At 43.5% G+C, this 24,709-nt stretch overlaps 3 protein-coding genes across 7 annotated transcripts; 2 read left to right on the top strand and 1 right to left on the bottom strand.

Annotated features, from left to right (window-relative positions):
* Window positions 1–329: 329 nt before the first annotated feature.
* TEKT1 (tektin 1) lies at window positions 330–15,283 on the top strand (the record flags this gene model as incomplete). 3 transcript variants are annotated; one of them, XM_080398186.1, is made up of 8 exons in its annotated part: window positions 330–5,150; window positions 5,531–5,696; window positions 5,976–6,104; window positions 6,527–6,670; window positions 7,926–8,148; window positions 8,772–8,968; window positions 9,238–9,515; window positions 15,273–15,283. In XM_080398186.1, the coding sequence occupies exons 1-7, from the start codon at window positions 4,961–4,963 to the stop codon at window positions 9,395–9,397; spliced, it is 1,209 nt and encodes a 402-aa protein (XP_080254312.1). In that variant the 5' UTR covers window positions 330–4,960. The 3 variants fall into 3 exon arrangements, with proteins under 3 accessions (XP_080254312.1, XP_080254313.1, XP_080254311.1); XM_080398187.1 differs by lacking the exon at window positions 15,273–15,283 and having other exon boundaries at window positions 330–1,946; window positions 4,907–5,150; window positions 9,238–9,397; XM_080398185.1 differs by lacking the exon at window positions 15,273–15,283 and having other exon boundaries at window positions 330–4,079; window positions 4,907–5,150; window positions 9,238–9,397.
* On the bottom strand, window positions 10,303–14,364 carry FBXO39 (F-box protein 39; the record flags this gene model as incomplete). Its single annotated transcript, XM_080407442.1, is given in 6 exon segments — window positions 10,303–10,431; window positions 11,173–11,294; window positions 11,297–11,348; window positions 12,472–13,361; window positions 13,364–13,680; window positions 14,264–14,364. Coding segments are annotated over 6 exon segments (1,611 nt in total).
* Window positions 15,284–16,749: 1,466 nt separating the features above from the next.
* Window positions 16,750–24,414, top strand: PIMREG (PICALM interacting mitotic regulator). Of its 3 annotated transcripts, XM_080398250.1 has the most exons (6): window positions 16,750–16,905; window positions 18,263–18,582; window positions 19,387–19,718; window positions 20,524–20,619; window positions 21,492–21,538; window positions 22,829–24,414. In XM_080398250.1, exons 2-5 carry the CDS (start codon window positions 18,292–18,294, stop codon window positions 21,520–21,522), a joined length of 750 nt encoding a protein of 249 aa, XP_080254376.1. In that variant the 5' UTR covers window positions 16,750–16,905; window positions 18,263–18,291; the 3' UTR covers window positions 21,523–21,538; window positions 22,829–24,414. The 3 variants fall into 3 exon arrangements, with proteins under 3 accessions (XP_080254376.1, XP_080254374.1, XP_080254375.1); XM_080398248.1 differs by lacking the exon at window positions 21,492–21,538; XM_080398249.1 differs by lacking the exons at window positions 16,750–16,905; window positions 21,492–21,538 and adding an exon at window positions 17,073–17,614.
* Window positions 24,415–24,709: the final 295 nt, after the last annotated feature.

Raw genomic sequence — 24,709 nt, 5'->3', positions numbered from 1 at the left:
ACTGTAAGGTGATTGTAACTGCGGTGGTTTGCTTCTAAGAAGAAGGAGGAGATGGAGATTTTGCTATGACATAATTTTAGAAAAGCCTACAGCTTTGTGCATTAAGAGTCCGATCTACGTGAATAACTTCGACTACTAGATTGTATGATTAAATTGAAATTAAAGTATGTAATATGTGCCCCCTGCTGGATTTTCGTAGTATTTTTAGTTTTAAAATGCAGAGAGGGTGTGTACGTAAGACAGTAAATGTGTTTGGCATGAGTGATAAGAGAACATACATTAAATCAGCAAGTATATGTTTTACACAGATGGACTGTTTCCTGGCTTTTCTAATGTTTCTGCGCTGTATCTAAAATTCAGTACTATCTAAGGTGGTTTACTGGCAACTCGATCCTCATTTTAAAGGCTAGATCAATGTGTTCTGTGCAAGATTTTCAAAGTAATCTCAGCAGCGACATCACCTACTTTTTAAAATTACATTTGCATGTAGCTTCCCACAGCAGGGAAGTCCTCCTCCTTGAAAGTACAATAATTGGATGGCTGCTTTTCATCACATCTCCATTTGTGTGACATTTCCACGCAAGTGTTTCATCTAAACATATGCTCAAACCAGTGCAAACTCTTGGATACAGTAGGTATAAAACTAGCCTAATATGTCATTAAGTTAAACTTGGCCTGGCTTATAGCGATAGTTTTGAAATGTCCAAAATAAAAGTTGGGATTGCTTTATGTGAGGTGCATTTAAAAGCCATTTTTGGCTATGCTAAAATAGCTCTATGTCTAGATGAAGCCTCAGTGGAGTTAGCGTAGAATCAGACTAGTTTGGGTTGGAAGGGACCTTTAAAGGTCACCGAGTCAAACCCCACCTGCAATGAGCAGGGACACCTTCCACTAGACCAGGTTGCCTGGAGCTCGGGAATGTTTCCAGTCATGGGGCATCTACCATCTCTCTGGGCGGCTCGTGCCAGTGTTTCACCACCCTCACAGTAAACAATTTATTCCTTATATCTACCTTAAATAGACCCTCTTTCAGTTTAAAACCACTCCCCCTTATCCTGGCACAACAGGCCCTACTGAAAAGCCAGTCCTGGTCTTTCTTACAAGCCCCTTAGGTCCTGGAGGGCTGCAGTTGGGTCTCCCAGACCCCAGCCCGCTCAGCCTGGCCCTGCTGGAGGTTATGCTGGACGCTGGTGCAACGTCTGAATTCAGACCCATTGTTAGTCTCCTTTGCAGCGTCAGCAACAGTGAAAGCAAGCAGTTACCAGCTCAACCTACAGCATTCTCCCGGTTTCATGCACGCTCGCAGCGGTCAGGATGACAGTTTAATCCTCTAAAGAGCGAGACTATCTATGGTATTTGTAATGCATTTAATAAAGGCCACGGCAGCACATTTGATGTGGCTCTAACCTCACGAATGCTGGCTACTTGAGACGACTCCTCAGAAAAGAGGAGGTGTTTTTCCAGACTCTGAGGACTTTGGCGACTTCATCCGCAACGAACCCGGTTTCGACGGCCAGACAAAACTCACCACGGTGCAGAACTGCTCCTTTGTAAAACCCTCAGCAAAAGCGCAGCTGCGGCCGTGGCACGACGACAGCGCGCCAGCGCTCCGCCCGCGCTTGGCGCGCGCCGCGCGGGAAGGGCGGTGCCGCTGCGGCGCGAGCTGCGGCCGTTGGCGAGGCGCACGGGGCGCGGCTGAGGCGGCAGCCAATCGGCGGCGGCGGCGGCGGCGGGGGGGGGGGGGGCGGTGGCGCCGCGCGGCTCCGTCTCGTCGGGGTCGTTTTGGCCCCTCGCGGACGGCTGGAGGTGTTCGGGGGTTGACGAGCCTTTTCATGCCTTTCTGAATTGTCCTCGTCGCTGAGGTGATTTTTCCTCTGCTGTCAGACGCGCACCTGACACTAGCCTCAGGAAGTCTACAATGATTTAACCCCTGAAAATCATTTGAGGTAAAACCAAAACTTTCTTACAGTGTATAATTAATATTGAAAGCTCAGTTGTCAATTTTGTTTGAACAGTTTTAAAGGAAATGATCTTTTATGGTAGACTAACAAGGACAGGTTCAGGGTTGGTGAGGACAAATGAATTACCTTACGACGTCGTTGTGCACAGGTTGGCTCAGGACAGTGTCAGACGTTGGGTTCTCAGAAGAAAAGTGCGTGAAGGCCCATGTGTCTCAGCACATCTTGGCTGTCCATCACTTGGGGATTCCTCGGCTCTTGAAGTGCTTGAGCACACTTTCCCAAACATCAGGCGTGCATGGTTCTCGGCCATCATTTAGATAGCTCGGCATTTCAGTTTATTATGAATCCTTTTGTCATCCCTCTTTAATCTGCTCCTATTTCTAAACGCCTTAAAAATGTTACGGAGAGATAATATTTTGTGGAAGATGACCCATATGCAGCATGATACATGTTTTGTGACTCACGCTGCCCGAAGTAAACCTCTGTTCAAACTACCTTTGAGTTCAGATCAACTGAAGTCAATGGAAATCTTTTGGTTATTATGGAAATGGCTCCAGTTCCTGATCCAGCTGTTCATGTGACAAAAACTGCTGTTCTCGGCTATCTTTTTTTAGCTTGTTATGTTAAGAGTCTCTTAAAAAAATAATACTTATTAAGGAAAAACAAAAACTCCAAACCTAGACCAACATGGGGGGCAAAATGTACAAATCAAGGGACAGAAGTATTCCTCTCTTGCAGAAATAAGTGGCAGACTTCATATGTGCAGTACCACATAAATTGATTTACAGGCCTGCCTCAGTGGTGGTCTATGTAATTGATTCTGATCAGTGTTCAGCCTAGTCATTACTTTTTGCTTTGCCTCGTGAGTCAGGAGCATGCTGGGTGTCTGTGACCACAGTTTTCCATCCTCCTGCGTCAGTTAGCATATGTTGTTCCTTTTCCTTGATTGCCTTGCACCCCATTCTCTGTGGCTTCTGGAATCTCTAGGTCATTCTCCTCTCAGGCTAATGGCTTCAGTTCTAACATCAACTGTGTCTTCTGAAGCATGTGTTTTTGTTTGGCTAACTCTGAAATACCTGCATTTTTCTATAAGACAGTGTTTCTTCAGCTGAAACCCCTTTTTTTGCTCCTCTGGAGTAGGTGCAGATTTCTGTTTACACGGCACCAGGCATGAGAGGCACTGTAGTTACCAGTTTTGATGATTCAAGAAAATTTAACTACTGTTTGAAATTATAGATCAGCAGCAGCTTTCTCTTCCTAGCTGTCACTCACTGTATTTGCAGCCAACAATTACAGTTGCTTCCAACTCTTTTGTCTTGGACCAGCTCACCTTCTTTTGACCGATGCTGCTAGCTCCTTTATCACCTTATTGGGAACTCTGAGAAACCCTGCTCTGGTCTAAACTACATCAGGGCTATACAGATGGGGCATAGTTCTTTTGTATCCTTCATTTATTATGTCTGGCTCCCAATCTTTGTTTGGAGATTATACTCTATATAATCATATAATTATTTATAAGTTTTTATTCATTTATATTACATAATTAATATAAAATAAATAATCATATAAATATACAGAATATACCAGGAAGAAATATGGTTGCCACAGAGACAGAGCATACTGCTAAGGGTGTTTTATGACTGACATTTCAGAGAGCTATATACTTAACATGCCTTTCATTTGCTTTCACAATTTTTACGCATTTCTGCATTGAATTGATCAAAAATTACTGCCTGAAGCTGTGGGAACTATCACCATTAATGTACAAAGAATGCATTTTTATTTCCAGACAGATCTTAACCAGGCATGGGTGAAAAAAGCACCGCTGACTTGTGTGTGCTCTGCATCTTCCACCTGGTGCAATAGCAAAAGCTTGCTGGAGACAGTGCTACTGTTCCCATAGCAACTGGGTTGTTTACCTTCCATGCTGTTCCAAGCTACCTCCTGGAACACTTAGTCGCACATTTAAAAAGAAACTGCTGCTGCTGCTGCTGTGGAGACCGAGGCTGGAAGATAGCTGGGAGCAAAGCCCCACCAGTGAAGGGGAACTGAGGATTGGCACATAGCCAGGGTTTGACCCTGGCAGCAGTCCAGGCTAGGAGCAGTGTCGGCCAAGAGGTGCGTGAGGGAGAAGGGGGATTGTTTAGGTGTACCTGTGCTGGAGTGTGGGCAAAGCTGTGTGTGGCTGAGGAGCATCTGTGTGCATTTGGGGTGAGGAGTTGCCTCAGGAGCACTGGACAAGCATAGTGCAAGCATAGGAAATTCGATAATCAAACTGCTGTGACTTTGCATATTGTCTTCACCCTACATTAAACCAGTGTCCCCAGTACTCTTTGTTCTTTGTTCTGCTTTAGTCTTTCCTAGGCTTTTTCATTTCTTCATTTACCTGCTCTATTTCCTCCTTCAGCTTTTCAGGTCCTGTTTTATCTTTTTTTTTTTTTTTTTCCCTAATGACAATTCTCTCTTTTTTACAACCTAGATTTCATCTGTCTCTCCAGCCATATTCTTAAAACGTATTTACTTGTCCAGTCTGTGGGAGACTATTTATCCTTCATATTTGTTCACCTTTTCTGAGTTTTCTGTGACTGTCTGTTTAGTAATTCTGTCCTTCCTCACAGGTCTCCTTTTCTTTCCCTTCTCCCTCCTATGGCAGACAGTCCATCTTTTCCTCTGAGTCCCACTTTCAAGCCTCTTTCTCTCTCTCCTCTTAGCTTCCACTCTCTAATTCTTCTGTTTCTTCATTTTCCCACTCCAAACTTTCTTCCCCTCCAAACTCTTCCCCACACAGCAAAGTCTTGGGGAGCCTTGAGCAAGAAATCTTTTCTTTTCATACCTGTGTCATTTTGCAGGTAAAAGGGGCGGGAGTTTTTCTTAGGCACATGGACCTGGCTTCTGCCCTTCTTGCTTCTTTCTGCAGCCAAATGTAGTACTATTCCTATTTTCAGGTTCCACATTCTAAGAACTAACCTGCATTACATGCAGAAACTTTCCGAAAAACAATGGCCAGGTTGTTGCAAACTCCACCCAAGTTTCATCCCTCAGAATGGGATACTGCAAACAAGATGCAGTGTGCCAGTACAGAGTCTCAGAAATCCAGGTCAGAGTGCATGATAGCTGAGAGTCAAAGGCTGCTGGATGAAGTAAAAAAGACAACTCAGAAAATCCAAAGTGGTGTCAACAAAAAAATAGGTAAGCCCATGTGTTCTGCAAGTGTCAAGATGTGTTACTTATTTGAGCTATAAGACAGACTTAAAAATTAGTCAATATCAAATAGGAATATATGTTAATGCCATGCTCTCTGTTCTCATGGAAAAAATAAAAAAATATTTAAAAAAAATATTTTCAGGCAGATTCTTTATTTTACAACAAATAAATTACTTCTCCAAAACACACAGAAAGCTATTTCAACCAGACCTCCTGACACAGGGTTGCAAAACTGTCTCCCCACATCAGCTTACAGCACTACAGGCATTCCACTATGGAAGAAGTATTTTTAGCTATATCTAAGATGTGCTCTGGCATATAAGATGGGTTTGTATTAATACTTGTTTGCAATTTTTATTCTGCAGAACAGAGACGGGAAGAAATTAAATTCTGGAAACAAGAATTGGACAAAAAACATGAACAAATTGTTCATGAGACAGAGGTACTGTTGACTTTTAAGACTAGGCTGGAGAAATCTTTGGAGAGCTGCAAAGAGCCACTCGTCATTGCCCAAAAGTGTCTCCTGAACAGGTGAGATGATTAAGAAGAAAAGCATTCAGGGAGGGAAAAATAACCCTAGGTAATGAGCCTTTAACAAATAATAAAAAAGGCTGCAAACTAAGGGCCTGCCTGCCTTTGTAGTGGAGTCACAGTCTGATTTAGGTATTTCAACACCAGGAAACAAAGGCCATAAAGGAAAAACTTCCCATGTGGCAGGGAAAAGCCTTTGATCTGGAAAGATGGGCTTGATCTTCTGTTAGCTGCAGGCATTTGAACAATGTGGCTGATGTTTTTTTTTTTTTTGTTTAGGCAGAGGCGAGCTGGGATTGAATTGGTGCATGATGAAGTGGAACAGGAACTGGTGAAGGAAGCTGAAGTCCTTCAGGGGGTTATTGCTTTGCTTGGACGTACATTGGAACAAACCAATGAGCAAATCAGGTGCAGACGCAAAAAGCGTAACTGAACACGGACACCCATAATCCTGAGAAGCTGTAGGGTCAGGCTGAGCATAGGTTCAAAGTTACCTTCAGTGCTAAACAGTTACAGGAGGTTAGCCCTAATTCATACCATTGGATCAGTAATGGTGAGAAAGTTCTGTTTGTTAGAACTCAAAAGTATTTGCACATGATCCCTGGTCTTCTCATGATCCAGTCTTGTGCCATGAATTCCAATAAAAATTGTACCATCAATTTATATGGAGGCAGCTTCATGCTCTAGATTTGGGGACTTTTCAACTAACAGTTCACACATGAAGAATTGCGTAACAGCATTTGTATTACCTAATGCATGTATGTGTGCATGTTAGGGACGCTTGTGAGTGCCTATGCTTTGCCTTAGAGTGCAGGTTTTTCTCATCCTAGACTAAACCGATCAGCAAAATACAGTCTGGAAATGGATCTGAAGGACAAGTTCACAGCTTTGATGATTGATGATTACTGTGCTAGTCTGACAAACAACATTCCTGATACCAGATATGCTGATAATGCAGTGAAAATTGAAGGAAAGTAAGTGGTTATTTAGTTCAATGAACATATGATAATTATACAGCTAATATAAGCTGTTCCACTAATAGTAAGATTAAAGTAATTTTGTGTAAAACAGACTATATCTGTCCATCACCTGTCTCTTTTAGATTGTTTTTTATACTTCTGTCAATCACTCTAGTATCTGTGTAATGCATCTGTGAAATAAGCCACAATAATTGTGTTTCCAGTGACCTGCAGTTCACTGAAAGTTTTTGAGGCTCACAGTTAGCTAATGGAAAATTTCACACGTTGTTTAAACCCAGGATGGATTTATTAATCTAACTTCTCCTCTCCAAGGGTGTCCTAGTGGGGAGAACGCTGGACTGGGACATGAGGTGTGGAGTCAGTTTCTGACTCAGTCATTAACCTGGAAAATGCACCTTTTCTGTATGGGTCAGTTAGTGTGAATGGTTTAGATGGAGAAATAGCTACCACAGAAAATGGGGTGGAAAGAGGAAACATACTGAGAAAGCAATGTGTGTGGGGGACAGGACACAACTGGCTCTGCAAGAACTGACAAACTTGGAACACCAAGAAACTGACAGATCTTGCTGCTAGCATGCATTACCACCAGGTTGTGTAACTCAGACCACTCCCAGCATGGTGTGGGCTGCTACATGCAAACAACAATTACAGCTTTTTATATCCACACAATGAAACAATGAAGCCTCTAAGGAACTTCCCAAATGCCTGCCTGCAAGCCACTGGTGCACAGTTATGGCCCTCTAAATCTGGGAATACAGTTGGGGATTGGCTTTCCAACTACTGTTCCAACCAGTTACTGTAAGTGACTGTCTTATAGGTGGTAAATTGTGTGAGAGAGTAAGTGAATGTTTTTTGTGAATAGTTACTTGCTATTATTAGTAACAGCTGAATTATATTAGTAATAACAGCCTAATTAAGGAAATGTGTTCTAAGAAATATTGGCTGTTATCTGTGTTTGCCCCACAACTTAATTCTTTATCGGGGAAAGGAAGGTTATAAAAAAGTTCCTCTGTGACTTTAGCAAATTTGTTTCCATCCTACCCTTGTGTAATTCATTCTGAAATGTTTGTGACAGAGAGGGTTTTTGGTTTGTATCTGTAGAATTCCCAGTAAAACTGGCCCTCACCGGGATGTGCTCCAGTTAATAGTACTGCTTTGTTCTTGGGTTTGTGGAGTACTTCTAGATTTATGAAGGCACAGAGTGCCTGATGCTGCCAGTTGATGACCTTTTACTTTTCATCTCTTTCAGTTTTGTTAGCCCTGAAGACTGGATAGATTTCTCAAACATGAACATTGAAAAGGCCAACGAGCAGAGAAACAATTCTTTGGCACTGAGGGCACTGATTGACAGCATCTTCTTGCAGACAGCAAATGACATGCGCAAGCAATGTGAGATGGTGAATGTTGCATTTAGAAAAAGGGTGAAGGAAGTCAAGGATGCCAAGCACAAGCTAGAGACACTCCTTGCAATGGTAAGTGGTAGGGGACAGTCAGTGAAAAAGTGGAAACAATGGGCTTGGGTTATCTACCAGTTTTCTCAACACATTGGCTTGAGCTACTTTGCATTAAGAATTTTACCTTTGCAATATTAGTGGCCCCTGCCACAGTCCACCCCGCCAATTAGTCTTAGATTTTATTTTCTCAGCTCTGTGTGCACCATTACGGAGGTGAATTTCTGGAATCACTCACTCGATAGAAGTGTTGCTGTATACATCAGTAAAGCCGGAATTTCCCTTGTGATTTTTAGTTACATGTGGATCCTACAGAATCTTCATGATTGTGATATAAGAGTCCAATAACTTATAAAATCAGGGTTAATGTGTTCAAAATTTGATACATGAAAAAGGAGTGTTAATACTAAAAATTAATTGCTGAGCATTAAATCTCCAGTTTCAGTAGGAATGGTGTCATCTGCTTTCCAATGAAGGACTCATAATCCTGGCTGACCTCTGTAAAATATCCGTTGATGAAATAATGTCTTAACATAACGGGATTTATTGTGATTGTTACTACAATAACTACTAAAGAAGATGTTGATGATTTCACCTATTGTAAGAGACAGCATGCAGCACTTCCTTCTGTTGGATTTGTTAAGGTGATAGATGAGACTGCCTCACAGGAGAAGAACATTGCAGCCTTAAAGAAAGCAATCGCTGATGAAGAAGGACCTGTTAAAGTGGCTCAAACCCGCTTGGAATCAAGAAACCATCGCCCCAATGTGGAATTGTGTTATGATACAGTGCAATACAGGCTGACTAGTGAAGTTCAAGAAATTGCAAAAAATATTCAAAGGCAAGTGGAAATGAAAGAGGGGACAATCTGTGGTATAGATTACTGGGTTAATTCAGTGAGTCACAGTAACACTGGGTCCCAGCTATTCTCCCTGAAAGGCTGGGAAATGCTTTTCCCTTAAGGGCAGGACATTTTAAGGGAAGCTGCATGGATATTGTTTCCCTGTGAATCCCCTTCTGTCTTTTTTTGCTCGGTATTCTTAGCCCATATGAAAAAAAACACCAATCCATGTGTTTTCAACTAATGTCTGTCTGTATTTTCTCTGTTAGATTAAAGGACACACTGGCACAGGCCGAGACAGAGCTGAAAGGTCTGAGCCGTCGACAGCTTTCCTTGGAGGAGGAGATCCAGGTCAAGGAGAATGCACTGTACATTGACGAAGTGCTCTGCATGCAAATGAGAGAGTCCATTTGTATTAACAGCTTTTGAAGCCATCACACTGGGAGACAGTGTGTGCCTCAAAGAGCCAGCTCCTGCTGAAATTTTATTGATGAACCTCCAGATTCATTGGTTTGGCTCAGTGTTGTCCTGGTTCTAGTTGTGCAAGGTAATTAAAACAGACCTAGTACTTCCAGCTATCTGTTTCGCGGCTATCTTTGCTCTATAATGCTTGATGGAACCTCCCACTTGGCAGTAGAATCCAAGAATAAGAAGAAATGACCCTCCATACTATCTTGTGTGCAACCAGTGATAGCTTTTCCCATTGAAAGGTCTAGAAGCTTTGGAAGCTAGAACAGGAGTCTCCTCATAAAGTCACTTGTTGGAAAGCTGGGCAAGTGGGAGGGGTGACTCAGGACTAGCCATGGTATGTTTGGTTCTAAACATCTGCTGTCAAAAGCTAGGCACAGGGTGTGTATCAAACTTACTAGAAGGTAGGGACTGGTGATACCCAGGATAGTGCATGTGACTGTACCTAAATTAAGATCAAGCCAAGGCTGACTTTGGGCTAATCACTTCCCCACCCCATTTGTCAGTTTCCCTATTTGCAAAATGGAAACGATGAGATGGGCCTTATTGGTAAAGTGTTTGAAGCTCTACAGTGAGAAGTGCTGAAAAAGAGGAGGGCCTTAGCTTTACTAGAGATGGAAAAGGGCTCACTGCTTCCTTTGGTTCTGGCGAGTCAAAACAAAGCAAGGGCAAGAATAAATGATGCGGGAGATACAGGAGAGTGGTTCCCAAGTCCAACATTTTAATGCATGGAGTGTAAAATTGTCCCTTGCCTCTCTCTTGCTGTAATGATATCTCCTTTTCAGAGGCAGTGCTGTCAAGCTTCAAATACCTTACTGATGCTTTCCTTGCTTCAGATGTCACTGGGTGTTCTCTCTTCCTGTGGTTTATACCATTGTGGGAGTGATGATGAAATAATTAAGCTCTGAGTCAATCACGTGTTTGAACTTCCTGTAAATATCACACAACATCTGATCCTCCTCACTCTTGTCTGGTTGGACTGTGTAAATCCTGACCTGTATGCATGGACAACAGTCATGTCACTCAGATACAAGCTCAGGCCATAAAAGCTCACGACAAGATGCTTTTGTGACTAATGAGCAATCTAGATAAGCCAAAATCCTTGGTTTTGAGTAAATGCTTGGGGTTTTACTCTGTTTTCACTCCAAACTGACTGAAAACAATCTCCTGCTGCATAATTTTTGAGAAGAGCAAAGGTTCCTTTTACCCCCAGAACTGATGCATCCCTGGGATCTGTGCAGGCAGGATCTACTGAATTCAGAATCTAGTACGCAAAGTATCATGACAGCATGGTTTACTCCAGATAGAGTGGTGGTATGGCTCCAGTTCAACACAGCATCCCTCAAGAGTGAGATGTGTTTACCTTTTTGCCGTTTAGTGACATTCAACCCATCTGCCTCAATTTAGGCACAGAGGTAAACACTGGGTCTGGGAGGTGACTGAGAATCCCTAGCTTGAACTAGAAGTGACAGAGGGAACCCCAGTCTAGGAAGGACATGTGGAATTGTTAGGGCTTGTTGTTAAACTTCTGTAGTATTCTGTACCTTGCTAAGGAGCTTGGAAAGCCCTATTTCTCTGAGTGGTTCTCAGGCTCATTCTAATGCTAAAATGTAATACAGGGAAGGTAGTTACGTTAACATTTCCGTAAGTGACCTTCCGATGAGCATGGGGACCTCATCTTTCTCTGGGTAGTGGAGAGAGGAAGGGAATGGGAGTTCTGAAGCACAAACTCTCACCTTTATGGTAGTCAAAATGCATTTACTTTCTGCATGGTTTTGTAGCAGCCTCTCCATAAAGGTGACACTTAGAAATGCCCAGACTTTCAGAAATAACAAGTTCTTGCACAATAAGATGAGCTTAGCAGCTCATCATCCAGCAGCTCATGGTCATGGTTTAATTCAAGTGTTAATTTCTTGAAAAAGAATGAACACTGCTACTACTACTGAACAGAGCTTGTGAGTGCAGTAACTAGAACAAGTTCTAAACAAGTAACTAAACAAGTTTCCCAATTTCACCAACAGAAGTGACTGTCGGCAGATCAATTTTTTACCTTGACATTAGCAGAGAATCAGCTTTGTATTATGACAACAGGATGTACTACAGTAGTCTCCACTCTCCCATGAAGGTGGTGTGTGTGTGTGTGTGTGTGTGTGTGTGAGGGCAGGGCTTGTATATGACATACTCTTCTAAGAGATAGACAACTTCTGTCACCATTAGAAGATACTAAACCCACGGCTTGTGCTGTGATCTTATTTGACATATTGGAAATTATCCCAGATAGGGGAGTAGATCCAAATACAACTTCTAGAAATCTTTGCAGATCTCTGGTGTTTACTGAAAAACTCTGCAGTTTAACAGAACTTAGTTGTCAGCAACTGTCAGGTATAAGACTGCGTGCATCCTTCAGACATGCAAAGACCTGATGCTCATTTACATGGATCAGCTGTTGCACACCAAATGGGCACCAGTTAATTTATGTGTGTTGTGAGACATTTGTGCACTGCCAAAATGGAGCAAAACCATTAGTGTAGGTTGATGTAGGCAACAGGTCTGTAAGTAAATAAGGTATACAGACTTATTTTCTTCTTATGCAGATTTCCCTGCAAAAGGGTGGCATTCAGAAAAACCTGAAAGGATAAGAAAGTTAGTTACTAAACATGAAGGTGTCTTAACCAGGATAAGCCTAAAGCTTTCTTACAAAAAATGACGTTTTCTTGTCTTAAAGGTTGTTCTTGGTCATAGCTGATGTTACAACCACCAGTAATGTGGGTGTTTTAGTTCTTTATGAGAACAACCTGACACCACCCTGACAGCGAAGACTAGCACAGTGGGGACTGTCACTGGATAAGGCTAATTATCTGAACTAGACTATAGCTGGCATACAGGAATGGCTCACTTATGAAAATTACCTTCTGAACATAGAACTGAAGCAGTCAGGAATTCCTGTTGATGACTGCTACTATGCAGAAGGCCCATATAATAACTTTGCTTAATGTTGTGATATTGCAGTAAGGTGTCACTATTGTTTCCCTTACCTGCAGAACATGCCAGTAGGCTGGGAGGAGGTTGGTGAGGGTAGGTCTCATTGTCCATTCTGGGTCACTGAAATAGCAGCTCCGTAGACTGATGCTCCTGACTGGGATCTCCACTAGCAGGATCCTGGCTAGGTGATCATGCTTCATGACTCTTTCAAAGAAGAAGTTCACATTCAGTTTGGGGGCTCTCTTGGCCAAGTTTGCCCATGACATTCCCCAGACCACTTGCCCATGAGGGTCATGGATATGACAATTGATATTCAAAGTGCACAGGGAATGAGCACTGTGCTCTTGCCGGATGACCAGCAGTTCATTGGAGATGCAGTTATAATTGAAAGTCAGGGTGACCAGGCTGTGGAACTTGGACATAGTTTGGTGGAACAAGGTGCTGCTGTAGACAGGAAGGTAGAAACTGAAAAAATCCTCAATATTGATTTCAGAAATAAAACTTCTGTTGGTCAAGCAGCTCAGAGAATTCAGAAGCTCACAGCCTTCTTCCAAGCTTACTCTCGCTCCTTGGAAGTTGACATAATCAAGCTGTTTGCTCGTTCTTTTCAGGAAGGTAGCCAAGTTCTTGATAAACTGCGCCCTGACTACAGTTTTCCAGATCAAGTGGTCCAGGTCCAGGTATTTGATGCTCAAGGATACTAGGCGACTGTTAAACTTACCCAGGTGTGAAAGAAGACCTCTCATAATCACTTGAAATTTTTGGGTAAAGGCAGTATTGTAAGGATTTGCTAACTTGAGATCAAGGTGCTCCAAATACTTGCCAAATCTCTTGACATACCACAGTGCACTTTGCAGCTCCAACGTATGTGCCCTTAATGGTCGGCCACAGAATGTGATGGCTCTGCTTCTCCAGAGGGATCCCGAGTACATGGCCCAATTTCACTTTTTACAGACAAGGCAGCCTGAGATCTGTCCCTGTCATGTAACCAATGGAAGACGTGCTCGAGACAGACATCAGGTAGATGGGCCCAGGCACTCTGCTCAGGTTCACTGTCATCTTCCGTTAGAAGACAGTTTTTCACTTTTCTTCTGGGTGTTGTGCCAAACCTACATGAAGAAAGCTGTGGGTAGATTTCTTGCCATTCCCAACAGAATAGGCTTCCAAGTAAACGGATGAAAGTTTGCTTCTTCACATTGAACACCAACAATCCTTTCTTTGCCACTGTACTCAAGCTGTCAGGGTCAAACAGGCTTTTGGGTCTAAATTATAGTCCAACCTAAATTGAAAGCAAAAGACAATAAGTGAAGGGCAATCACAGTACAAGCACAGGACACATCTTTTAACTTTCTGGTCTTCAATCTAGCTAAACAGTGACATGGTGTCAACACCTGATAGAGCAGCCACAGCCTGTAGAAACCTTTGATTAGTGTCAGCTGTAGCCAGTAAATTGTTTTGTAGCCTGTTGCCTAGTGACTAAAAGCATCCAGTGCTGTACACATTTGAACAGTACCGTCAGCACAAAAGTAGTGCAAATGACTTTTCTTACCCTTCTGGTGTCACAGCACTTTCCAAACTATCAGGCTGCAACAAGGTCTTTTACCATCTCATACCAACATACTCTTCATGCCAGTCCCTCTGCTGCCTTCTATTCTCTCCTCATCCCAGACATGCATTCTCTCTGCTTCTTCCTCCTCTCTTCCTTGTCCCTCTTCATTGGTTGCCCAGCGTCTTAACATTAACAGCCACAGCTGCACTGTATCTACATCAGCCAACCTGACACCCCTGAAGCCAGCCCACAGTTGTACATTATCAATGCTAATTAACCCAGCTTCATTCTTCTACATTCTGGGGTACTGTTCCATGACAATCATCTGAGGCAGTACACTGCCATAGATTAAGGTACTATCCCTTTTGAGAGTAATAAACAATATAAGCTGTTCCATCACTCGGTTCAAGCAGGTTGTTCAGTCACTGCTCCAATGGATAGGGAGAAGGCTGGTGAGTCAGAAGGCCAACTGGGTAGTGGTAAAGCACATAAGGAAGCAACCACAATGCAAGAAGTTACCAGTTCCACTCTCAAGGCTGGACTGTGTAAGTATTCAGCTCCTTGTGCACTTTTCCAGCTCTCATAGTCTCCATCCAGAGGTCAACATTTGTTTTCTCTACCGCGGCCCCTTCCCTCTACAAAGTTCGGCCATCACCATGGAGCAGAGGTACAATTTGTCATGTCATGACAACAGACTTTACGCAAGGTCAAACAGCAAAGCCAGCCAACTTGGGCCAAGCTATTTGGGCTAAGGTGAAGGCAAAAAGGAAAAGCAGACTTGGTTGGTAGTCTTAGGAAGTGAGAAATACAGGCCACAACCTGCAAGCCAGGTGCAGGCTGTATGTCTGGTCTTGTCACAGCCAAGAAGGGAAGTGATGCATCCTCTATCTCTTCAGCTATGAATTGCAAACTTCAGCTGCGAAACGCAAGCTACCTCCCACTGGCTTGTTAGGTGTGTGTTTTCATGAGGCCTTTTATAAATCAGGCACGTTGGCTCTGCAAACAGCCAAAAGGCAGGGAAAGCTAGTGTTTTGTTAGTACCTTTGCACAGAGACAAAAATTCAGAACGTGTTTACTTTCCCACCTCTATAGTGCACGTGTCTTTATCATGCCCACTTGGTAAACCACTCCTTAGGTCTTGGGGATGAAACTAGAAAAACATCTAGTAATACTCTCTTATGGTCTGGCCCAAAATCAAAGCTTACCGGCTGACAGGACTACAGGAAGATGCAATTCCTAAGTACGTGATGCTAATCTCCACACAATCTATCTTCTTTGCATGTGCTGTTCTGTTGGGTAACAAAGCTGAACAGGATGGAAACAACAGAGGCACCATAAAGAGACGAAGAAAACATGCAGATCCCCAAAAGTCTTCTTTAGACTTAAAAGGCTCAGGTATTTTTCTTTTAGTTTTGTAAATGGGTATGAAAAGACAGGCTGTCCAGTTCAGCCTCAGCCTGCTGCTCCCGTTTTGTCCTACAGTTCTGTCAACTGTCATCTCTGTGCCGGTATACCCTGTCTGTTCAATTAGTACCACCTCTATTCTTAGGGATTCCCCCTCCCCATCTAAAATGCCCATCCAAACCTCCAGCTCTTGAGATAACCCCTAGAAACTGAGCATGTGGGCCTGATTACCACCTGACTCCGCCTCTTGTGTTTAGTACCTCCATCCAAGAGCAATTTGTTTTGGAGAACTGTCAGTCGTTTAGAAAGTCTTTAGATGAATGACCCTATTTTGCCTGTCCAAAGATCTGAGCCAGGTCTTACAATACGGTGGCTCAGGCAGCAGTTGGCTAGTGAGAAGAGCCTGAAACCTTCCCTGTGGAGACTGGGGGTGGTGGGGAGATGCATAATATGTCTGCAACGATCTGGAAGCTGTAAAGCCAATGGGCAGAGGAAAGCAGAACGTATTGGGCTGTAATACATAGAAATGCATGTCTATTAACAAGGGGATATTTATTGAGCTATTCTCTCCCATATTATAGTGTGTGAATACAAAGGGGTACAAACACCCTCAAGTGAAACTTTGTTTTAAACCACAGCTCTTAGGAACTTAGGGAAAGTATGTTTATAAGCCAGTGGTGGGACTGGAGAGATATCCTGCAGTATTAATGGGTCGGCTTCCCCATGGCTTTGAGCTAAACCTTAGCTATGGGGGTGTCTCTCACTACCTGTCAGCTCCGAGTTTAACTCAGTGGGGAGAAACCAAACCAAAGCCCTGGAAAAAAACAAGCTACTGCAGCTCTTTCCAGGGCAGTTTTTCAGGTAGAAACGCTCTAGACAATTTGCATGCCTTGTTTTCCTCTACAGTAGGGTTAAAGACGACCACCACCCCAAAATAAAACAAAAAAACCCCAAACCACATTCTCTGCACTTGACAATTCTTTGCTACCCGATTTGCTTCAGAGGGCATCCTAGATGGTTCCCAGCACAACACGGTGCAGTTACACCAGCTGGCTCCTCCAGCAAGAGCTGCAGAAGCCGGTGGAGAAAAAACGAACCAACGAAAACCTTCTGAGGCGCTAGCTCATAACGATCGAGCAGAACGTAGGAGACGCCGTGGCACGGCTACCCCAGCAGGGACCCTGGCGCGGGGCCCTTTTGCTGCCGCTGCTGCTGCTGCCGCGGGTCTCTGGGCCGCTGACCCGCCCAGGCATCGACCCTGCCGCGGGCGGCTGTGCTGCGGCGCGCGCCGCCGCTCGTCGTGACGCGCAGCGGCCTTGCCCCGCCCCGCCGCGCCGCACGCGCACGCCCCCGCCCCGCCCCGCCCCGCCGGTGGAGCAGCCGCCGCTGTTGCGCAGGCGCCGAGCCGTGCAACGGCCGCCGCGCGCGCGAGGGCGCAGCCAATGGGGGCGGGCCGCGGCAGTCGCGCGCTGTTCAAACGCGGCGGCGGCGGCGCGAGGAGGACCGCGGCGGGCCCGTCCCGGCGTCCGTCGCTGTGAGTACAGCCCCATACGGCCGCGGCCCGCGCTCGCTGCCGTGCGAGAGGTCCCAGCCGCCTCCGCCGGTCTCGGCGCCGCCTTCCGCGCTGCCTTCCGCGCTGCCTTCCGCGCTCGTTCCACCCGGCCTCGGCCGGGCCAGCCCGGCGCCGCGGCGGTGCAGAGCCCTGCCGAGCGGTGCGGGGGCCGGGCCGCGCTCCAGGGCCGCGCCCGCGTTACCACGCCGGGCCCCCTAAGGCGCCCGGCGCAGAAGCTGCCGGTTCTCTTTGCCACGGGTCCCAGGTGAACCGGTGCACCAGGTCGCGCTGTGCGATGCCCCTTTGATAACGGATACGCGTAATCCTGGGGCGGTAGCTGCCGGGTGTGTCACCCGAGCAGTACTTTTCTAGCGTAAATTAATGACCATTAGTCAGCGGTGTATTAGTAGGAGGCGGGATAAGCTGTAAGAGAATGGACCCGGTTGCCTGCTTACTAACCTTTCCTTGCTGCCACAGGCAGGAATGCGTTAAAGGTGGTGTATCCCGAATGCCTGCACCACGAAAAGGTTTCAGTAAGGCTTACTGCTTTCTGCCGCAATTAAGGGCACCTGTGAGAGATGGAGACAACTTGGGAGATTAGAGACAGTAAGGAATATCAGTAGGCCTTCCTAACGTGGGATAATAACGGCAGAGAGCACCCAGCTTTTTTTATCGTCACCTGCAATGAAGTGTTAGTAAAATTAATTCACTCTTAATTCAGGCTGCTGACGTACATTTGCATTTCAGTTGCTTTTTAGAAGTAATCTGCTAGTAGTATCCTATGAAAGTGAAGAATTTAAGATAGATATATATATGTTTGAATCATCATATATCATATAGATAACAGGCATTTTCCTGCAAATGTCTTTTGCTAGTAACAATCCTGCCCACTTCAGGATTTATGTATCCACAATCACAACTGTGCCTGAAGCGTGAGTCTTCAGCTAGCAACTCTGGCAGGAGACAATAGCAGCTGTGTAAACTTGTCTGGCAATGGAAGGCTGTTTTGATTGGGATATGAGTCCTTAGTCTGAGACACCAACAGGACGCTCGCAGTTGCAGAGCATTCTACCTCACAAGTTTGAGCCTCGCAGCTTAGGTCTGACGTCCGCTGCTGGAAATGCAGCATAAGACTTCTTCACGGATGTGCACAGACCTGAATAGCTGTAGCAGTCAAGGCTCTTCTTCAAGCCTCCAAGTAAAAGTCTTGCTTTTAATTAGCTCTAATTTTGTCGTTTCAGCCAAATGTAACAATTTACTGTGTAACAATTTCCATTTCTCCTTTTTCATGCTGCTCTATACTTTGCTCTAATTCTTGCTCTCATTCTAATTGTTTTAGAAATAAGGTTGACCAAGGATTGGAACAAGATGGTATCTGTGCTCCAAAATGTCAAGGCAACAATGGCCTGGCGGAAACACCAGCTCCTAGCTGACTTTGATGACAATGAGAGCCCTGTACCTGACAAATTCAAGAGAAGGCCGCCTCTGAGGTCTCTCAATACCATCCGCATGTCTCTAAGGAAGCGAGTACCATTAAAGCAAGTAGAGCTGAACTTTCGTAAGACCCCAACTTGGGAAAGTCTGGAAGCAAGACAGAAGTGCCAAACTCTTCAGAGTATTAAAAGAACAGCTAAAAATGCTTTTGGAACAGTGTCCCAGGTACTTCACGCTTGCAGTGTACTTCAGTACTAAGATTTCAGTAGAAGAGTGCTGTATTCCAAGGAGTCTATCCCACACACTTACACACCATGACATTTGTCTCACAGCTACTAACTAGTAAAATCTTTAATATCCTTGCTAAAGTATAGACAGACAAATTATGGATCTGGCAGAATGGGGAGGAAAGTGAAAAGAAGTGTGAAACCTCTATTACTAGATAAATGGTTTTCCCCTACTGTATTGCGTATGGCACAATACGTATGTATGTATCATGTATGGCACAGCAGCCCCCACAAGGTGAAAGGTAAGTAGAGACTGCCATTGCTTGCAAAGAATTGTTTCTGAGAAATGCGTAGCACTTTGGATTATTTTTTAATTTTTTCACTCCTTTTCCTGTACCCATGCTATTTATTAGCATGTTCTTTATTATAGTCAATCTAAATTTGGACTGGCAAGAGCCACAGGGTAGCAAACTCCAGCTTCCACTTCCCTTTGGTGGAGACCTCTGACTTTAACCGCATCAATTATATGTTAGGGAGCCTGGCTGTTTCCTGCGTAAGAGCAGAAGGAGCTCTGTTCCAATGCCTGCTGAAGTCCTCGACAAGTTCCAAGGACTGGGGGAGCAAATGACTGCTTCGACGCGAACGGGTACAGAGGGTTGAGAAGCATTCATGCTGCTAGACTAAACCTGATATGTGAATGAAAGCTAGGGATTCAGCTCAAATGTTCCTTGTCCTTCTGGTTCCAAACTCTAGGATAATTGAGTTCATTTAGCATAATATGTCTGTCTAATGCTTCTTGCAGAAAATACAGAAGTCTTGCCAAAGCCCAGTACGCTCAATGGTGACCTTTCTAGCTGAATCCAACAGCGGAAGCTGTGCAACCAGTCCTACCAAGAAAAGTACTACAGCTCGAACCCCTTGCCATAAGAAGAGTGTTACTTCAGCAGCCAGTTCTAAAGGCACCCCAAGATCCAGCAAAAGAGCCTTGCTTGGGCCAACAAGGGTGCCAGAATGTAAAGAATGGAGGAGATTCTCATCCTCGCTTGATAAAGATGCTGTCTCTCTTCGGAGATCAAGAAGAGCAGCAGCGCTGAAGAGTCCTTACTCATCACCACCTCCTGGCAGCGGAAAGATGTAAGCCACATTCTTTTGTAAATCTTACTCCTTTTTTCTGTTACTGTGATTAGAGTATCTTGTAAGGTAAAAGGCAAGATATGAAGGTCGCTATCCTGTTCCCCTGAAAGGGCGTCCTGTTCGAATAGTTAAGAAAGTACTTAGAGGTCCCTGTATAGACAGGGACTGAGCACCGCATAAAGCTGAAACATTAAACTTAATTTTGTGCTGTGACAACTTTTTAAAAATCATGCTCCCACTGTTTACACCATGTTTCTCAGCAGCAGTACCCACCAGACACTAGAGATATACCTGAGGTTTTGATGATGCCTGTCTGGTAAAGAAAAATGCTCTCGATACATCTCACTCCTGCTTAGCTCTAACTTTTCCAAAGTTGCTATATGTATTGCAAAGATACTTGGAATAGCTCCCGCTTAGGCTGAGCCCTTTATAGAGAGTAGAGAGATTCTTGTCTCAGAGATTTAACATGAATTAGATAAAGGATTGTGAGCTAGGGCAATACTGCATAATGCATGCACAGGTTTTTGTTTTGGTCAAAGTCTCGTAAGAAGTATCAAAGCTGGAAGCTGAATCCCAGCCTTGTGAATCTGAACCCAGTGTCTGAATTGGAAGACAGTAGTTTTGGGGATGGAGTTGTGAAGCAGGTGGTCAGTGGAATTAAGAGCATGATTGTTACAGCCCTAAACTTCTCTGGGTAAAGTCTGGAGGTAAGAAGAGTTGTTAACTGCAGGGACAGAGGCTTGGGTAGTGTTACCTAGTCAGTCTGTCGTGTTGGATCTTTGGTAATGACTGTTCTGTTTTGCAGAGAGTTTGACTGCGAGTTGGAGCTGGTCTCCTCAGGGATTTGCCAGTTGAAGCGTATCTCCCAGGCATTTGATGATACCATTGTGCAAGAGGAGAGGTAAATACTGCTAACTGTCCCTCAACTTTTAGCATCAGGTTATCTCCCACTGGGACATTGCCAATTGCAGGCTAAGCGATCCCTGTAACTCAGGACAAGGAATAGCTGCAGAACCTTCTCAGCTGTAATGTAGCATAGCCCTTCTTTCTCCAAGATACCTGTGCAGATTAAATCAGCAGTTGGACTTGCAGTTTCTAAAACCTGTCAAATGCTCTCCTTGTCTTCGTGTTTCTTGCTGTGGAAGTCAGATTTTTGTATTTTTTTTTTCCCCAGCGAGAGCCTACCTTTGACCTTGTGTGAAACAGTTCCTCCCCTTTCTCTGTCTAAAAGATGTGCTGAGTCAGGCTGGGGGGTGGGATTCCCATTGCAGTGACGCTGTCATTGGTGCCTGCACATTTATAAGAAAATCCTTTTATTAGGTAGCATTATGTTAACAAACAGTCCGTGGTACCCATAACTCAAAAATGTAGAGGATGCAGAAACCGCTTATATAACACCTTGGTTAATCCATGAGGTGACAGGCTGCTGTGTTTGTAAAGGTTATGTCATTCTAAATTAGACATATTAGGACAGTAAAAACTACAGGTCAGAACTCTTGTCACAGGGCAGTTCCCTAAACCTCTTCCCCTCTTGGAACACTTCATGTCAAGCATTCAGTAACTAAATGTCAAGCACCTAAAATCCTCTGGAGAGGGCTCAGCATTAAGTAATTTATCTACAAAGAGGTAAAGGCTTAAAATCCTACATAATTCCAAAAAATTCAATTTTTACCAATGGGACCATTTCTAGATAACTATAGGTTAAACCTTGTTAATGATCATATCCATTGAAGATTCACTAAATCTCACTCCTAATATTCTCCTGTCTGTTAGTGATATGACAGTTTCTCTCATTCGTAACTGAAGATAGTATCAACCAGGTAAAGTAGTTGTTCACTTACCTTGTCTACACCTGCATGCATCTGTGGGGGGAAAACCTGCTGTTTGGAAAGAGAAAGGCTTATTAATTCATGCTTCTTTAATGTATTATTATGAAGAACCGTAGGGTTCTTCCCTCAGTCACTGTGGTGCGCTCTGCTACAGCAGACCATTGTGCAGTTGTGTAACTTCACCTCTACACCGTGGGTTCGCAATGAACTGTAGTTGGGGTTCTACACAAACAGCAGCTTTTCTCACCCCAGACCAGAAAACTACTGGTACTAATGTCTTTGCCACTTGGCCTCAGTTCTCACTGATTACTAACGAAGATCACAAAGCATGACAGAACCAACTATTACCTTGAAATGTCTAATTTTACAGCCTTTCTGTTCCATCCCTAGCATTGTCTTAGTAGTTAAGATGATGCTGTCACAGTAACAGCAGTTGGTACCTGTATTGCTGGCATTATTAAACACAGCAATTGTACCTAAATGGATGGGGGCAGGAATGCTTTGCTGTTAAGTTTCTATACATCACTTCTAGTATCTATTTGCAGAACCATTACCAGGTAAATGCCTCTTGCCTTCACTGAGATCTGTGTTGTGATGTTAGTATCCGTTATGTTGGAAGTGTTGCTTTTGTTAAAGGGAAATTTAGATCCTGAAAACTATGTCCTATTTTTGCAACAAAGATAGGCGTAAGATGTTGATTGCTGGAACTTTTCAGGAAAAGTGACAGCAGTTTCAAATGCTTTACTGAAGCCTGAAACAGTGATGTGTACTGCTTCCACTAAGCAATTTGGTCTGGTTCCCCTGCATGTATAGAGGCATAAAATGTGCTGTTACTGGCTAGTTTGTACTGGAATAATTGTGAAATAAACTTTTTTGGAGGTGCCCTTAGTCTTTCATATTAGTATCCAACTGCTCTGAGTTTCAGTGTTTCAGCTCCCTTTTCATCTTCTCCATGATGAAACAAACCTTGATCTCAAACTCTTTCTAGTTGCCAGCTCCATGTATTGTTCTAGTGTTTTTCATTTTAATGAATTAGATTACATCAAAAGAAATGCTCCTGTTGCTAAAGTATTGCAGTACTTAATTTGTCTGCTGCCATTTATGCTCACTGAAGGTAACAAAATACTTCCTTGCTAGCGTCTAGAACTTAAGACAGTGCAAGTGTAGAGGTCCCAGACTCTTCCTTGCTCCCATCTAACAGTTTCCCAGCAATTTGCCTGAAAATCAGTCAATTAACCGTACTGACTTCACGCTGCTAATGGTGGTCTTGTTCTTTTGCAGGCAACATGCAATATTGAACTACTACTACCTAATGGCACAAAACTTGCAGTCTGTGCGTCGATCTCGGAAACTTTCTCAAGCTATCAGAAGGCGGGCAAAGAAACTCCATTGAGCACTTGCTACCTAGACCAGAGACGGCTGTAACCGTTATGAGCATATATAAAGGAGAGCTCTGTATAGCACTCGAGAGGGTGTATACTCCATACATTGAACAAGCCATTCCATTTTATAATCTTTCTTGACAAAGCAGCCCAGGATTTCCTTTCCCTCGCGCTCTCTTTTCAAATGAACAGGAGAATCAAAATTGTGCAGCAGTGTGTAATTGCCTACCGAGATGAGGGACCATCCTGAATGTGAGTTCCATAAGGCTGTTAAGTCCTTTGAAACTTATAACTGACCAGCAGGAATGGCCACAGACTTATGAAGGGTGGTCTTAGGTAATAGTAGTATTTAGACTGGTATCCAAATGCCACAGGTTTTAGTGTGAGTACTTTGCTTACTAAAAGTGCTGGTCCATTATTTTTTTTCTGTATACGAACAACCCAAAAGTTACGCATCATGTTGAACTGGAAGTTAATGAAACAGCAGTGGCTTGTTTGAGTTCTGACCACAACTGCAACTCCAAGGCAACAGGTTTCTGTGCAGTCATGCCCCAAGAGAGGAGCTGCATGAGGACTCTTAATTGATGGCCTTAGCTTTAGTTAGGCTAATCTAATAGCAAACCTTATGTTAAGTAGTTGGGTTCCAGACAAATGAGGACAACTTTGTAATTTCTTGCCGCTGCTTTAAATAGCATCTTGGCAGCCGAGTTAAACGTTGCTTTCCTAGTAGGACATCTGACTTTTAGTTATACACAGAAATTGGTTATATAATTAATGTAACTTCTTAAAACTACTATTGTAGTATCACAGCGCAGGTGTTTTATTTGATGAAGGAAGTATACTAAGCATTTGATACCTGCATTTTGCTTCTAACTACTTTTAAAAAAAGTAATGTTCTTCTGACAAGCTTTTTTGGTAGATGATTCACTTTAACCAAGTTTAGTCTTTCAAACTAAAGCAAAGATTTCTCAGGCTTCTAGAATTCACCACCAGGGCCGTTTTACATGGTGGAAGCTTTGTGCAGGGTTCTCTAGATTACATTCACTTTAAGGTGAACCTTCAAACAAAAGACTGATTTGGGAAACGTTGCTCTACTTGATAATTTTTAAGATGCACATTTAGTAAAACTGGAACTACTAAAATTTTAATGGTATTAAGTATAAATATTGGAAGCAGTAATGTTAAATTCTGATTTATGTGCAAGTATAGGTTTTAAACTTGCTCTTCATTTTTCTTTACTCTTGTCAAATGAGACTGTTTTAAAATATTGAAACAGTCAATGAGGCCTGGAAACACGAAAACAACCCTGAGTTCACAAAGCTTTCAGATGACTGAGAGCTTTAGATGTGTTATTTTTTGGTGTGGTTTTTTTTGTATTGTATTGGTTTTGGTGTGTTTTTTCTTAACCACTTTTCTATATGGAACAGTAACCTGAAGTTATTCTTTGCATGTACTGAAACTTCTTTTATAAAGCTTTCACAAAGATGGTGTCTCATTACTGAAATACTTGTATGATTTTTCAAAAGGAAGGAGTGCTGGAGTTTTGTGAAAAGTCACCTGCCAATCTAAGTATTATTTCAGACAGAAGCGTTACACCTGTTACAACAGCCTCTATTTATACTGTTTCCACTGGCTACTAGGACATGTACGATGATGATCTAATACTTCCCACATCACTGGTAAGAAAAATCAGTGACACTGTTTGCTTAAAGGCAAGGAAGGTTTTATTTAAATGACTAATCTCTTTTATAAGGTTTTAAAAACCAGCTCACATCAAAAT

The sequence above is a fragment of the Falco punctatus genome, assembly GCF_963210335.1.
Source record: "Falco punctatus genome assembly, chromosome: 1".
NCBI lineage: Eukaryota > Metazoa > Chordata > Aves > Falconiformes > Falconidae > Falco > Falco punctatus.
This window is presented reverse-complemented; position numbering and strand designations above follow the sequence as displayed.

What these genes read in the sequence shown, in the direction of transcription:
- PIMREG (XM_080398248.1), top strand. Translation starts at nt 18,292, where the DNA reads ATGGTATCTGTGCTCCAAAATGTCAAGGCAACAATGGCCTGGCGGAAA. An exon ending in CTTTTGGAACAGTGTCCCAG is followed by an intron (nt 18,583 to 19,386) that starts GTACTTCACGCT and finishes TGCTTCTTGCAG; the next exon opens with AAAATACAGAAGTCTTGCCA. An exon ending in CCTCCTGGCAGCGGAAAGAT is followed by an intron (nt 19,719 to 20,523) that starts GTAAGCCACATT and finishes TCTGTTTTGCAG; the next exon opens with AGAGTTTGACTGCGAGTTGG.